Source organism: Macrobrachium nipponense, chromosome 35 (genome assembly GCF_015104395.2).
Source record: "Macrobrachium nipponense isolate FS-2020 chromosome 35, ASM1510439v2, whole genome shotgun sequence".
Taxonomy (NCBI): domain Eukaryota; kingdom Metazoa; phylum Arthropoda; class Malacostraca; order Decapoda; family Palaemonidae; genus Macrobrachium; species Macrobrachium nipponense.
Window position 1 is genome coordinate 12,550,636 of NC_061096.1, and position 14,513 is coordinate 12,565,148.

General features: G+C 34.2%; 1 protein-coding gene across 2 annotated transcripts in view; it reads right to left on the reverse strand.

The window, feature by feature from the left end:
• Nucleotides 1-4,854: 4,854 nt before the first annotated feature.
• The window catches only part of LOC135208429 (uncharacterized), a 316,957-nt gene continuing 307,298 nt past the window's right edge, over nucleotides 4,855-14,513 (reverse strand). For both annotated transcript variants that reach the window (XM_064240585.1, XM_064240584.1), the window contains one exon: nucleotides 4,855-6,506. In XM_064240585.1, the coding sequence (XP_064096655.1) occupies nucleotides 6,486-6,506 (21 nt within the window). In that variant the 3' untranslated portion in view covers nucleotides 4,855-6,485. The remainder of the gene's footprint in view (nucleotides 6,507-14,513) is intronic.

The window sequence follows — 14,513 nt, forward strand, 5'->3', positions numbered from 1 at the left end:
TCTTATAGATGTTAAGCATAACCCAACCCATATTAAACCATGAGTTTGCATTAGTAAGAGTTAATCTTGGCAACTGTAGAGGAAAAATGAAGCCACAAAAAGGTAGGAAAATATAGATAATTCAGTTCTGAGAGACTAATTATGGCAAAGTTGAGCCACATCTATGTAGGTGCTTGAATCCCCACTAGGTCATTCATAAAATATTAGAAAATTTTCCTTTATTTTACATTTCTTACTATTACTACATTATACCAGGATAACACTTCATAAATCATCTTGTAACACAAGCAACTTCTCCAATAAGGAATTTAATTTTCGAATTTAAGTCAACTTTCGTTCTCTGTGCTTAACATTAGGTTTTTGTCCCACTTAGATGCTAGTTCTCCAACACATTGTTCAAAATAAAAATTTATATAGAGATATGTAACAAAAGAACAATGTAACCTAGCACACACTGAAACATAAAAGATTACTGGATCAGGTGCAAAAGCCTGACAAACAAAAATGTTTCTGAAACCTCAGGAACTTTAAAATTTTATAAATGCTTTAAAAACCCAAGCAAAGATAAACTATGTAATTCATTAAAAGTATTGAAGACATACCTTACTTGTTACTTTGTGGGAAAGGACAATGTAAACAGGCCTTTGCACCATAAATTACTTTAATGCATGAAAATTTATCTGTTCTTGTGCTAATTAAAATAAAATATTTTTCCTCCCTTGAAAACTTACAAGTATGTGGCAAAATGGCTTTCCTAACAAAATCTAACACATGAATATGTATAAATATGGTTTAGAAGACCAAGTAAGAATAAGTACAAACTGCAATGCAGTGTACTTTATGATGTTTATACTCATTTAAACAGCAATTTCTCTGGTCATGTACTTTGCTTTCCATCCATTCCCATTGATATTTTGCCTAACTATTTTGTGTTCTTAAATTTTCAGTCGTGTACCAAGAACAAATCCTGTAGGTAGTCAGCCCTATGGTGGTCCTGTAAAATGACTTAGTAGTCTGGTTAAAATAGATAATGTCAAGTTCTATATAAAACACAACTATGAGGCTCTTTGTTTTCATTTATAAAAGACAAATTTTTACCACTTAAATTGTACTTCCTTATTTAATATCTAAAACTAAATCAAACTTCCATTACTCCAGAACCAGAATAAGCCTCATCCAAGCTGTGGCATCCAGAAAATAACTTTTATAAGTAATTTGGACACTCACTCAAGTTTATTTCAATAGAAAATTATTTATGATCTTTCAAGCTTAAAATATCAGGAAACTAATTACTAATTTAATAGTTTAAAGTGGTCACCATTCCAAATATGTAAACTAAGAACTACTTAAAAAATATGTTCTTGGGAAGGTGAAATTAGAACTGCTTTAAACATTTGTTCTTGGCAAGGTGAAAACGCACTGCTCAAAAGATTTGTTTTTAGCAAGGTGAAAATTAAACAGTAAGATTAAGTTTAAGAAGTTGGACAGTTTGGAAAGAGGCCCAAAGGTACACACAAAAACTTAAAAGGGAAAAAGCAATGCAGCTGGGCACCACAAAGATCCTTTATAAATCTACCATGTTTTGAAAAGATAAGTGAGAATTCTAAAAAGGATAACAGTGCAATGACTAATGTTCAATATGCCTATCCATTCCAATTTTAAAAGTAAAGTCAACACAGGAAAATATTTCCATCTGTGGACATAAGAATGCATGAAAAATTAACTTAAAAAAACAGTATCAGTTACGAAATTAACTTTTAAAGAATACAGTACCCGTAACTAGTATGGCAGAAGACACTCATGAGCATACTACAAGTAGGGTTTTCCCTACAATGCCATAAAGCACAATGTGTATTACCAAAGGTTCTTTGCAGCATCTGTCTGTCTTGAGCCACATCACTTCCTGCCTTTTGGAAGTTCTTCCATTCATGACCTTTGTTTTCTTCCCACTTAACTGCCCACTTTGCCATATCGTACTCAAAGTTCCACCTCTCAAAAAAAATCCATTAAGCAAGCCATATGATCCTACAATTGACTTGGTGGTCTGTTTGAACCACTGCAATAAAAATTAATACTATATGTAACTCCTAATATAAAATGCATGTAGCAATAACTTAGCATAATAAATTCCAAAGTAACTCTACAAATTCTGACAACATGGGATTATGGATCTGAAAAAATAGCAGTTCTGAAGTGTATATACTTACCAGTTTAAACATGAAATTTCTGAACTGCGATTCCCTTGATGAATGATAACATGAAAAACATTCCTATGCAATACTAATGCAATCAATCATTTAAAAAAATAATCTAACATTTACACTACAAACAATACATTGGAAAATAATACATTTATGTAGTGATGAATAATGAATTCATTTTTCATTAAAAACAATATCTCTCGAAGATCTCTCGAAGATGTTTTCTCAGTTTTTTTTTTTTAGAACAAACAGTCATCTGTACAATAATTCTTTTGTAAAAATTAAGAATATAGTGAACACCTAAGTATCCCTGTTACATTTATTACACAAACCAGTTTTATGTTTTTATTGCTAATGCTAATTACAAATGAGCCCTGTTAGCTTGAAAGTTACCTAAAAAGAGTAGCTGCCCAAGGGTAGTTTTAACAGAAAAGTCGAAAGCAAGCATTGGAAAGAGACTGATTAAATGAATGATGGAAGTTGCAACAAACAGGTGTCCATGTATTGAATGATGGAAGTTGCAACAAACAGGAGGTATCCATATATTAAGATTTATTTTTTTGAACAAGAAGTGTACAGCTGTTATGGAACACATAAACAAATCTAAACTTAATGCATTTCATAAGTTTGGAACATGAGCTCAGTGGTCTGGTTCAATTGTATGATAATGATATTAAACTGCACCCTTAAAGAGATCCTGTGACTTGTCTACTATGTACATCTTTGGATTTTTTGAAACAAATACTTAGATTCTAAGGGGAACCATAAGACTTAAGACCCAGCCTACAAAAGACAAGCTTAACACTACCAACTCTGCTCCCACAAGTACAGTATTTTTACAACCAGCTGAGATTACAGTTGAACTGGTAGCTGAAAGACCTCTCAACCTTGAAAAGACAGGACAGAACTTTGAGAATGTCTAGATTTCTATTGGAGGGTATCCGAGTGCAGCAGTGATTAAAAAATGTTTCTTTTAAAGAAAAAAATATATCTCAAAGTTGTTCTAACAATATTACCAGAAGGTTTCCTAGCTTTAAAGAAGCTCTTCTACCCCTATAATCATGCTGACACTTAAACAACAATGATTGAATGCTTGATAAATCACTTTAACAAAAATGATTGAATGCTTGATCAATCACTTCAACAAAAATTCTTGAATGCTTGATCAATCACTTCTACAAAAATTCTTGAATGCTTGATCAATCACTTCTACAAAAATGATTGAATGCTTGATCAATCACTTCTACAAAAATGATTGAATGCTTGTTCAATCACTTCTACAAAAATGGTTGAATGCTTGATCGATCACTTCAACAAAAATGACTGAATGCTTGATCAATCACTTTAACAAAAATGATTGAATGCTTGATCGATCAATGTCACTTTCTGAAATCTTTCACTGTATTGAGCATCTCTGTAATCCATTAGAGAACCACACTAACAAACCATAGCAACCTGTCTGGTTAAGGGGACCGTCCGCTATGGCGGATGACATGTCAACTTGAAAAAATAAAAAATAGAGTTATTACTTGTATCTATGCAGAAACATGCCGTGCATGCTTTCCAGAAGTTTCAGCCAATTATTTTCACAAATAATGAAGATATAGCGGTTTTTAAATGATGACATCATCCTAACTGCGTCGTCTGTATGACTTGAGTTTGACAGAATCGTTTTTGCGTGTTTATTTTTGCATATATACAGCGATTTTTTAAGATTTTTTTCGAAATTCTCATACATCTGGTAGCAATGAAAGGTACTGTGACACTGGGCGAGAAGCGAGCTGCTCAGAGCAGTTATTTATAGGCGAGACTCGGAGAATGACTCAGTTACGCCACAGACGTCAAAGCAGTTACATGCACGTAGGCACTTGCGTTTGGTTACTAGCTATTTACGTTGTTTTTATAACTTCTTAGTGAACTTATAGCAATGCCGAAGTTACCTAAGATCAAGAAGGCTACTCAGCAACTATGGCTAGCAAAATTAGCGAAGGCCAGGAGTGTGCTGAAAGAAAAACACGAAAATTAATTGTTTTCAGCTGCCCTCATTGTCTCATGTCTCGCCGTCAACATCATTATCTGGTGTCACGCTGAGGGTATTAACACCAATTTAGGGGTAGGACCACGATCCTTGATGTAGAAATCAACAATAAAAGTACAAATAAAGTAATTATAATAATGTTGTTTTGACTTTTATAAGAAAAAAAGCAAAAATTTAAACCATAGCAAATCTGTGGGGAAGGCTCAAAATAACTCAAAAACATACTTATGCGCATGTCGGTAACCATTACTCGGTTATTTATTATCCAATTTTAGAGAGAAAGATATGATTGGAAAGAGGAATAAAAATCCCATAATTCTGTGTGACAGAATTTTGATATCTTTTTTTCTTTATTTTTTAGAATTTTTTGAGTGTCTAGACAAAAAAAAAAAAAAAAAAAAAAATCATAAAAAAAATAAAAAAAATAAAAAAAATAAAAAATTCTGTCACACACAATTGTTCCGTATATAAAGAAGTTTTTATGGTATGATTTTCAATACAACTGATGTCATATTAGCGGCAGAAAAAACCTCCTTCCCAATTTTTTTTTTTAAATCATGATTTTTTGCTTAATAAAAAACTAAAAAAGTTTTTTGATCAAATTTGACTTTGAAATTTTTATATGATGAAGGTATTATACATATCTAAAACATATATGAAAATTATGTATTTTATGTAATAAATAAAAAAAATAGACATCATAGCGGACGGTCCCCTTAAACATTAATCATCAAATATATCAATTACTGATAGGGCACTAACAAGAAGCCATCCTTTACCACACTGAACCTATAACCAACTATACCTCAATAAATCATCATTTGATTGTCTGACAAAGTATATAAAATTTTAGACCTACACAGAATCTTCACCTAATTCTTATCGCATCATTCTCAGGTGACCATCAAGTATCATCAACCCACTGCAAGCTTCTGATACTTAATTTGTTCAGTTAGTCAATTGTTACAATACTCCCACCTGATCAATCTCTGCCATCCTGTTGATCTAACCTCATGCTGCTCTAAAGGCTGCAGCCACTACTATTAGCACTGATTTGCCAAAAAATTGGTTTAACTCCCATCATTAATGATTACTCCACTGCTTCCACCACATCCATTTGCCACTAACACTTTACTATCCCTCTGTGATGATTACAAACTTTGGCATCAACTAAAGGCTTGATCTTAGGCTCCTTTAATAAAGAGTTATCCTGCCAATGTCAGTTCTTGGCTACAAATAACCAACTGACATTCAGTGGCATTTGGCACACTGCCAAACTTTTTCATCTAGGATCCTCAATCAATCTTCAGAATAACTAATATCACCAAAGTTTCATTGTTTTCTGTGGACCAGTCAGCAGCAATCAACATCCAAATTGTCAGCTGAACAAACTGTCTGTTGGTGGCAGTACATATAAAAAAACAACCACTGCCTTTTATAACTCACTTCACAGGAATCATCATTCAGTACTCTCTTATCCTAGCCTAACCTCTCCCTGCTCCTACCATTGTTCTCATCGCTTTGTCAATCTCGTCTTCTGGCTTGGTCAGTATCCTGTACATGCTTATGTTCTAGATAACATTAGCTAAAATGAGAATAAAATACAATAATACAATAAAACATTACTGTAAAGTGGGGCTGATGAGATTGTTAAATAACCTCAATCAAAAATACCAGAGTAAAAAGAACAAAATTGGTAATCATTTAAAAAATTGCAGAGATTTTGTATACAAGTTCCAGAACATAGAAAAAAATTATAGAATGAATTGAGCTTTTAACAATAGTGCAGAGGCAAGCTGCTGGTAGTTATAACATACTTAATCATGGCTACATCATGTTACTCATGCATACACTGACCAAAGCTACTAAATTCCTGGAACTTTAGCAAATCTGCTGGAAACTATAACTACACCCTTGCCTAACTACTACTTTAAATTGAAATTTTCTGATGCTCATTTCAATCTACCATCAGCAATAAAGGTACACAGAAAACCAAGGTTTGCAGTCAATATGGTGATTAGATTTCCATCTTAAAACTTCAATTCACAATTACTTCAGGAAAACAGTTTACTATTTTTTGAGGAACACCAACATGTGGGCTTCACCTTTTTAAAAGATATTGGTGTGGGTTGTCTTTTAATTTCAGGCCTGGCATTACATAAGGGAAACCTGCAATGTTTTTCTGCTTATTCTCTTCATCAAATTCTCTTCAGTTTTCATATTTCCCATACACTGTGAATGACTCTTCATTCTTTTGGGCACGTTATCTGGAATTGAAAAATATTGAAATTACCTTCTTTAAGCAATGTGCTGGCTACATCAAGAATATGCTATGATTTTATGGGGTTACCACCTACAGTTATCTTGTATCCCATCCAGCATGACACGATACATACCCCCATCCAAGCTGCGTGGCTTTCTTGCTTTAATTTTTTTCATCTAGGAATAGTCTCATTAAATGTACAAATGGGCACAAGAAATTCTACATAGGCAATGCCATTACCTTATAAATCTATTCCAAAAAAATTATAAAACAATCAGTAATATAACAAGAAGCATGCAGATTAATATTGCAATATCAAATCAATAAGGAAAATATTGAAAATTTTATCACATTAAAAAATGTCAATCTCATTTGAAATGGGAAAGCAAGGAATAGTACAATCAATTTAAATGATCTTTTGCATATGATAAAATAAAGCAACTGATAATTCAATAATTTTAAACATGTAACCTCTTCATTTGACGTAACAGAGCATGGTAAAATTCTATAATTGCTAAAATATCTTTTTAAATCTGAAATGATAATTCAGTAATTACAAAAATTTCTTATATTTCATTTGAAGAAATAATTTAATAACTGACATGGGCAAATCAGCTTAAAACTCATTACAATTGATAAAAATAGTCCTTGTACAATGTTTTGAAGAACAGTATACTACTGCAAAGCTTTCAAGGGCTCCATCCCCTTCCACTACAGAAGTCAAATCTACAGTAATCCCCCCCCCCCCCCACCTTTTTTACGTTTAACATTTCTATGCTTCGCTTTGTTGCAGATTTTTTGTGGAACACATTATTCACTTTTCCACAGGGGAAATTTCACTAATTCACACATTTTTTCATAGTGGAACACTCACTGATTACTGTATCTTCTTTTTTTTCATGACTAAATACATTTTCACGATAACAAATGATTTACAGTCAATCCCCGCTATTTGTGGACACCTATTCACATATTTTTCTATGGTCAGTAGAACATATATGCCCATTATTCGCTGAAAATTATCATATTTGTGGTATTTTTCACTAGGAAATATTCACAAATTACTGTATTTTTGTATCATTTTTGTGAGTAAATGCAGTTTTTGTGATAAAACTATTAAAATACTCAGGTATAAGCATTTTTAGAGGGCTTTTTGTTTAACTATAAAAATAGGCAGTTCTAAGTATTTTTAGAGGGGTTTTAAGCATTTACAGATTTTAGCTATTTGTGGGGGTGTACCCATCCCCCACAAATATAGTAAATCTACTGTACTAATTTTCAAATGTTAATTTCAATGTGACACAGCAAAATATCTGTGTACAATTCAAATATATCCAATACAAATCGTAAACTTGTTAAGCTCATTCTGGGGCCCATCCCAGACTGACAGTGGGTCCCAGAATGAGCTTAACTAGTATAAGATTCTCTCTCACTCTCTAAACACAGCGCAGTATCTATAACATGTTTACAGTGATACAAATTAAATAAATCTTTAATACAAATTATAAACTTAAGCTCATTCTGGGGCCCACCCAAGAATGATAGGTGGGCCACAGAATGTGCTTAATAAACGCTCTCTCTTTTAAGGGTACAGTAAGATGTGTTTGAAATTATACTACTATGTTCTAGGATGTGTTTGAAATTATATTACTGTATTGTAAAGTGTTTTTGTATAATAGAGTATACTGTACAGTATCTGGCACTTAAGCTGGAACATCAACAGTGATAAAATATTCTCTTGTGTACTCTTATAATATGTGTGATAATCATAGTCAACTAATCTTCTCATGAAATGCAATACAATAAATCAGACAAAGCAAAAAATATGGCAACAATCTAGCTCCATCACCTGTCGTGAAATTCCTGGATTTTTTATTTTCCTGTTTTTTTTTATGTTTATGGTACAGTAATTTATATTTATTTCATTAAAAGGATATGTACAGTACAGTACTGATATACAAGAGAGGGAGAGAGAAAGAGAAAAGATTACATCATCACAGAAAAATTTTTGTTAGGAGAATGACTGCACAAGAATTTTTACATAAATTTCTAGGAGATGGTGAGGACTAACCACAAAACATGTAAACCAAAAACTTAATTTAGAATAAATAATTCTTTTAAAAATTCTGAATGTATTTGTACCTAATCCCAAAAATGCTAACATGCACAAACAATAGCATTTTCTTTGGAGGTCATGTCCTTGTTCTAAACTACCCATGTATTTTAGGTAGGCTCTGTACAATAGTACACTCCTAAAATACATACCTGTACTTTTGTTAGAAGAAGAAGAAGAAGAAGAAGAAGAAGAAGAAGAAGAAGAAGAATAAGAAGAAGAAGAAGAAGAAGAAGAAGAAGAAGAAGAAGAAGAAGAAGAAGAAGAAGTAGTAGTAGTAGTAGTAGTAGTAGTTTAAGGCCAAAGCACATAAGATCCAACAGTACATGAACAGGAATAAGGGATACCAACAGAACAAACTGTTTAAAACCAACCAAAAGACTATACAGCCAACTAAGAGGGGGGAAGACAGCCACCAAAAAATTCCTGAAGCTGAACCAAGTAAGAGACTCTGGGAAAACATATGGAGCAATCCAGTATCACACAACACTCATGCAACATGACTCCAGAAATTCAAGGCAGAAGAAACGGGGAGAATAAAAGATTCATGAGATCACGACACACATAATCAGACCCCAACTAAAGAAAATGCCCAACTGGAAAGCCCCAGGTCTCGATGAAGTCCATGGGTACTGGCTCAAAAACTTCAAGGCCTTAAAATAGCAGAACAACTCCAGCATTGTATCATAAACCACCATGACCCCAACTGGATGACCACAAGGAGAACATCATAAGTACAGGAAGACAAGAGCAAGGGAAATATAGCCAGTAACTAAGGGCCTATCACCTGCCTACCAATAATGTGGAAGTTACTACCATGTATCATCAGTGAAAGGTTATACAACTACTACCTAGAGGATACAAACACCATCCCCCACCAACAAAAAGGCTGAAGAAGGAAGTGTAGGGGCACAAAAGATCAGCTCCTGATAGACAAAATGGTAATGAAGAACAGTAAGAGAAGGAAAACCAACCTAAGCATATGGCATGGATTGACTATAAGAAAGCCTTTGACATAGTACCAAACACATGGCTAATAGAATGCCTGAAAATATATGGGGCAGAGGAAAACACAATCAGCTTCCTAAAAAATACAATACGCACCTGAATACAATACTTACAAGCTCTGGAACAAGACTAGCAGAAGTTAATATCAGGAGAGGGATCTTCCAGGGCGATTCTCATTGTCCCCACTACCCTTCGTAGTAGCCATGAATCCCATGACAAAAGTACTGCAGAAGATGGATGCTGGCTACCAACTCAAGAAAAGAGGCAACAGAATTAACCATCTGATGTTTATGGATGACATCAAGCTGTATTGGAAGAGCATCAAGGAAATAGATACCCTAATCCAGACTGTAAGGATTGTATCTAGGGACATCAGGATGGAGTTTGGAATACAAAAATGTGCCTTGGACAACATACAAAAGGGCAAAGTAACGAGAACTGAAGGGATAAAGCTACCAGATGGGAACATCGAACACATAGATGAGACAGGATACAAATACCTGGGAATAATGGAAGGAGAGGATATAAAACACCAAGAGATGAAAGACACGATCAGGAAAGAATATATACGAAGACCTAAGGCGATACTCAAATCAAAACTCAATGCCAGAAATATAATAAAAGCCATAAACACATGGGCAGTACCTGTCATCAGATACAGTGCAGGAGTAGTGGAATGGACGAAGGCAGAACTCTGCAGCATAGACCAGAAAACTATGAAACATATAACAATAAACAAAGCACAACAACTAAGAGCAAATATGGACAGACTATACATAACATACAAGGACAGAGGGAGAGGGCTACTAAGCATAGAGGACCACGTCAACATCGAGAACAGAGCACTGGGGCAATATCTGAAAAGCAGTGATGAGTGGCTCAACAGTGCATGGGGAAAAGGACTGATAAAAGTAGATGAAGACCCAGAAATATACAGAAACAGGAGAATGACAAACAGAACAGAGGAATGGCACAGCAAACCAATGCACAGTCAATACATGAGACAAGCTAAAGTGCTGGCCAGTGATGAAACATGGCAATGACTACAGAGGGGAGAGCGCAAGATGGAAACGGAAGGAATGATAACAGCAGCAAAGGATCAGCCCAAAGAACCAGATATGTTCAAAAAACGATAGATGGAAATAACATCTCACCCATATGCATGAAGTGCAATATGAAAAACGAGACCATAAACCCCATAGCAAGCAAATATCCAGCACCTGCACAGAACCAGTACAAAAAGAGGCAGGATTCAGTAGCAAAAGTCCTCCACTGAAGCCTGTGTAAGAAACACCAGCTACCTTGCAGTAATAAGTGGTACGAGCAACCTGAAGGAGTGACAGAAAATGATCAGGCAAAGATCCTCTGGGACTATGGTATCAGAAAAAATAGGGTGATACATGCAAATAGACCAGATGTGATGTTGACTGACAAAATCAAGAAGAAAATATCACTCATTGATGTCGCAATAAAATGGACATCAGAGGAAGAGAAAGAAAAGGAAAAAATGGATAAATATCAAAACCTGAAAATAGAAATAAGGATATGAGATATGCCAGTGTAAATTGTACCCATAATCATAGAAACAGTTGGCGTGATCCCAAGATTCATGAAAAGTGATCTGAAAAAACTAGAGGCTGAAGTAGCTCCATGACTCATGTAGAAGAGTGTACTCCTAGAAACTGCACATATTAAGAAAAGTTGTGGACTCTTAAGGAGGAAAGATGCAACCCGGAACCCCACACTATAAATACCACCCAGTCAAATTAGAGGACTGCGATAGACCAAAAATATATATTATTATTATTATTACAGTGGTACCTCGAGATACGAAATTAATCCGTTCCGAGGCGGCCTTCGTATCATGAGTTTTTTGTATCTTGAACCGCATTTTACATGTAAAATGCCTAATCCGTTCCAAGCCCTACAAAAACACCCCCGTAAATTAAATTTCCAGGCCTACAACACATGTTCTAGGGTTACGACGCCGATCCGACGGAAGAAATATGACTCCAAAAAGGCAAAATACTGTACATACTTGAGTAATATTCAACTGCATGTAATGTTCAACCCCATTTTTACTGCATATATTAGACTTTAGCATATGTCCCTTAGCAATAAGCCTAGCCTATGTTAGCGGTTGCTACTGTAGCCTAGTCTATGATTTTGACATCTAAACCTAAGAAGCTAAAAGCTTAGAATATGCCGATAAAATGTATAAATAATCAGTATGTACTCATTTCAAATAATTATTAATTAATCATTAACTATAATACACAAACAAACAAAAAAAAAAAACCCTCCAATCGTTTGTTTACATTCAGCTCTTACCATTACCGAACGAACGCCAAGCAATCACTTTTCCTAGGACACAGTAAGCCATAAATTTTCATTAGTATCTCTCTTCAACTAATGAAACTACCAAACAGTATAATAACCATTCATTTCTATTTTTTATTCTATCTTTTCCTAATGGAGATACCGAGTTACTGACAGCTATAATGAAACACATACGTAACGTAATATTAAAACAGAAGAAGAACTCTAAAAAATATGTACGTATTTGTTGGCTTCGATGACAGCAGTCTGATTTATTTTAGATTTTATGATATCTAATTCACAATTTTTTTTATTAATGTATTGTATGTACTCATTTCAAATAATTATCAAGTAACCATTAACTATAATAAAAGTTTCCAAACTTCTGTTTACATCTAGCACTTATGAGTACCGAACGATCGCCAAGCAATCACTTTCCCTAGTACACAGTAAGCCATAAATTTTCCTGATCTCTCTTCAACTACCGAAACTACCAAACAGTACAATAACCATTCATTTCTATTCTTTATTCTATCTTTACCTAATTTTTTTTTTTTTTATTAAATGTATAGCATGAATAAGTTTTTCAATTTACAGCATCCTTTTACCAATAGAATACATAAAGCACAAGGGGTAGATGCTGACCAATAGGAGAGCAGGATCTTATGGGGTGACTAGCATCAGGAACCAATGGGAGTGTGGGAGGATGGTGGCGAGTTTACTCAGTTGGCGGGGCGCTAGTTTTAAAATTGTTCTCGGTGGTCCGGGCGAATCTCGGGACTTTACAGCAACATCTTTCGTAACTTGAGCAATTTTCATATGTAGAGCCGTAAAATTTTTCGTATTTGCTTTCGTATCTCGAGTTTTTTGTAAGTTGAGCCTTTCGTATGTCAAGGTACCACTGTATTATTATTATTATTCAGATTTGAAAAAAAAAATTGTTTTTTAAACCTATGTCTTTTGTTTCATTTGCTTTTCAAGGAATGAAGGCTAATGATTTCAAATTAATGCAAATGAGATTGTCTTTTCCTGGTGTTTCATCAATTAACTGGCAGAATCTAAAATTTTCTATGTCAGAGTTACGCAATGATGAAAAGCTTAAAGGAATTTTTTATGAAAAGACCACAACGATTGAGAAATTCTGGTGTAAGTTCCATAATTTGGATCCGTTTAAAGAGATTGCCACTATTGCCTTTTTTTTTTTGTCAATATTTGCAACAACAGTTTATTGTGAGAGGTCATTTAGCATTCTGTACTTCATTAAGAATAAATATCACAACAAGCTAACTGATATGAATCTTGAAGCAGCTTTGAGGCTTGCTCAGGAAGAGAGAACAGTACAAGAATTCTCTTTGTCAAAACTGTTATCTGAAAAATTAACATCTAGACTGTTACTTGAATAATGAATAATAAACTGATTGCCTGCACAAGAATTTCTTTATAAGTCATACCTAAAAGATGAATATAATATTTATTGTCTGCAGTTTGTTTTTATTTTTTAGATTACTTGTAATTGGTCATTTCTTGTAGGTACCTATATTAAGCCAATTATGGAGGATGAGACCTTATTGCCACATTTAATATTGATTGTCCTTAGTGCAGCCCCCAGCAACATCTTGTGGCTGCCAATGCAGTCCCTGGAATAATCTGCTTGAGAACCTCTGTTTTTGAGTTTGAACACTAAATATGACCCTAATTATGCTCCCCAAGTATTAACCCTTAAACGCCGACTGGACGTATTTTACGTCAACATTTTTTGTCTCTCGGGTGCCGACTGGACGTATTTTACGTCGACATACAAAAGTTTTTTTAAAAATTCGCGGAAAAATACTCATAGGCCTACCAGCCTAAAACTTTCGAATTACGCGCCTTGGGGGATGCTGGGAGTTCACGGATCAAGGTGTTGTTTTGTTTACAATCGTTACGCAGGCGCGCAAGCGCAAATTTCTTTCTTATCGCACTAAAAAGTATCTGTGACACATCTCGGAAATTATTTCGTCACTTTGACATAATTTTTGTACCATTGTAAATTAGCCGTTACATGAAGTATTATATATGAAAATGTGCGCATTTTTATGTAAAATACAACAATAAAATACTCATGATTGTAGCTTTTATTAGTTTTGAGATATTTTCATATAAATAACAATAATTGCCAAAATTTCAACCTTCGGTCAACTTTTGACTCTACCGAAATGGTCGAAAAACGCAATTGTAAGCTAAAACTCTTATATTTTAGTAATATTCAATCATTTTTACCTTAATTTTGCAACTAATTGGAAGTCTCTAGCACAATATTCTGATTTATGGTGAATTTATGAAAAAACTTTTTCCTTACGTCCGCGCGGTAACTCTTCCGAAATAAATCATACATGCGATTGTGGTAATGTTTGCACCATTTTAAAATTAGCCGTTATATAAAGTTTTATATATGGAAATGTGCGCAATTTCATGCACAATACAACTAAAAACAACCCATGGTTGTAGCTTTTATCAGTTTTGAGATATTTTCATATAAATAACAATAATTGCCAAAATTTCAACCTTCGGTCAGCTTTGACTCTACCGAAA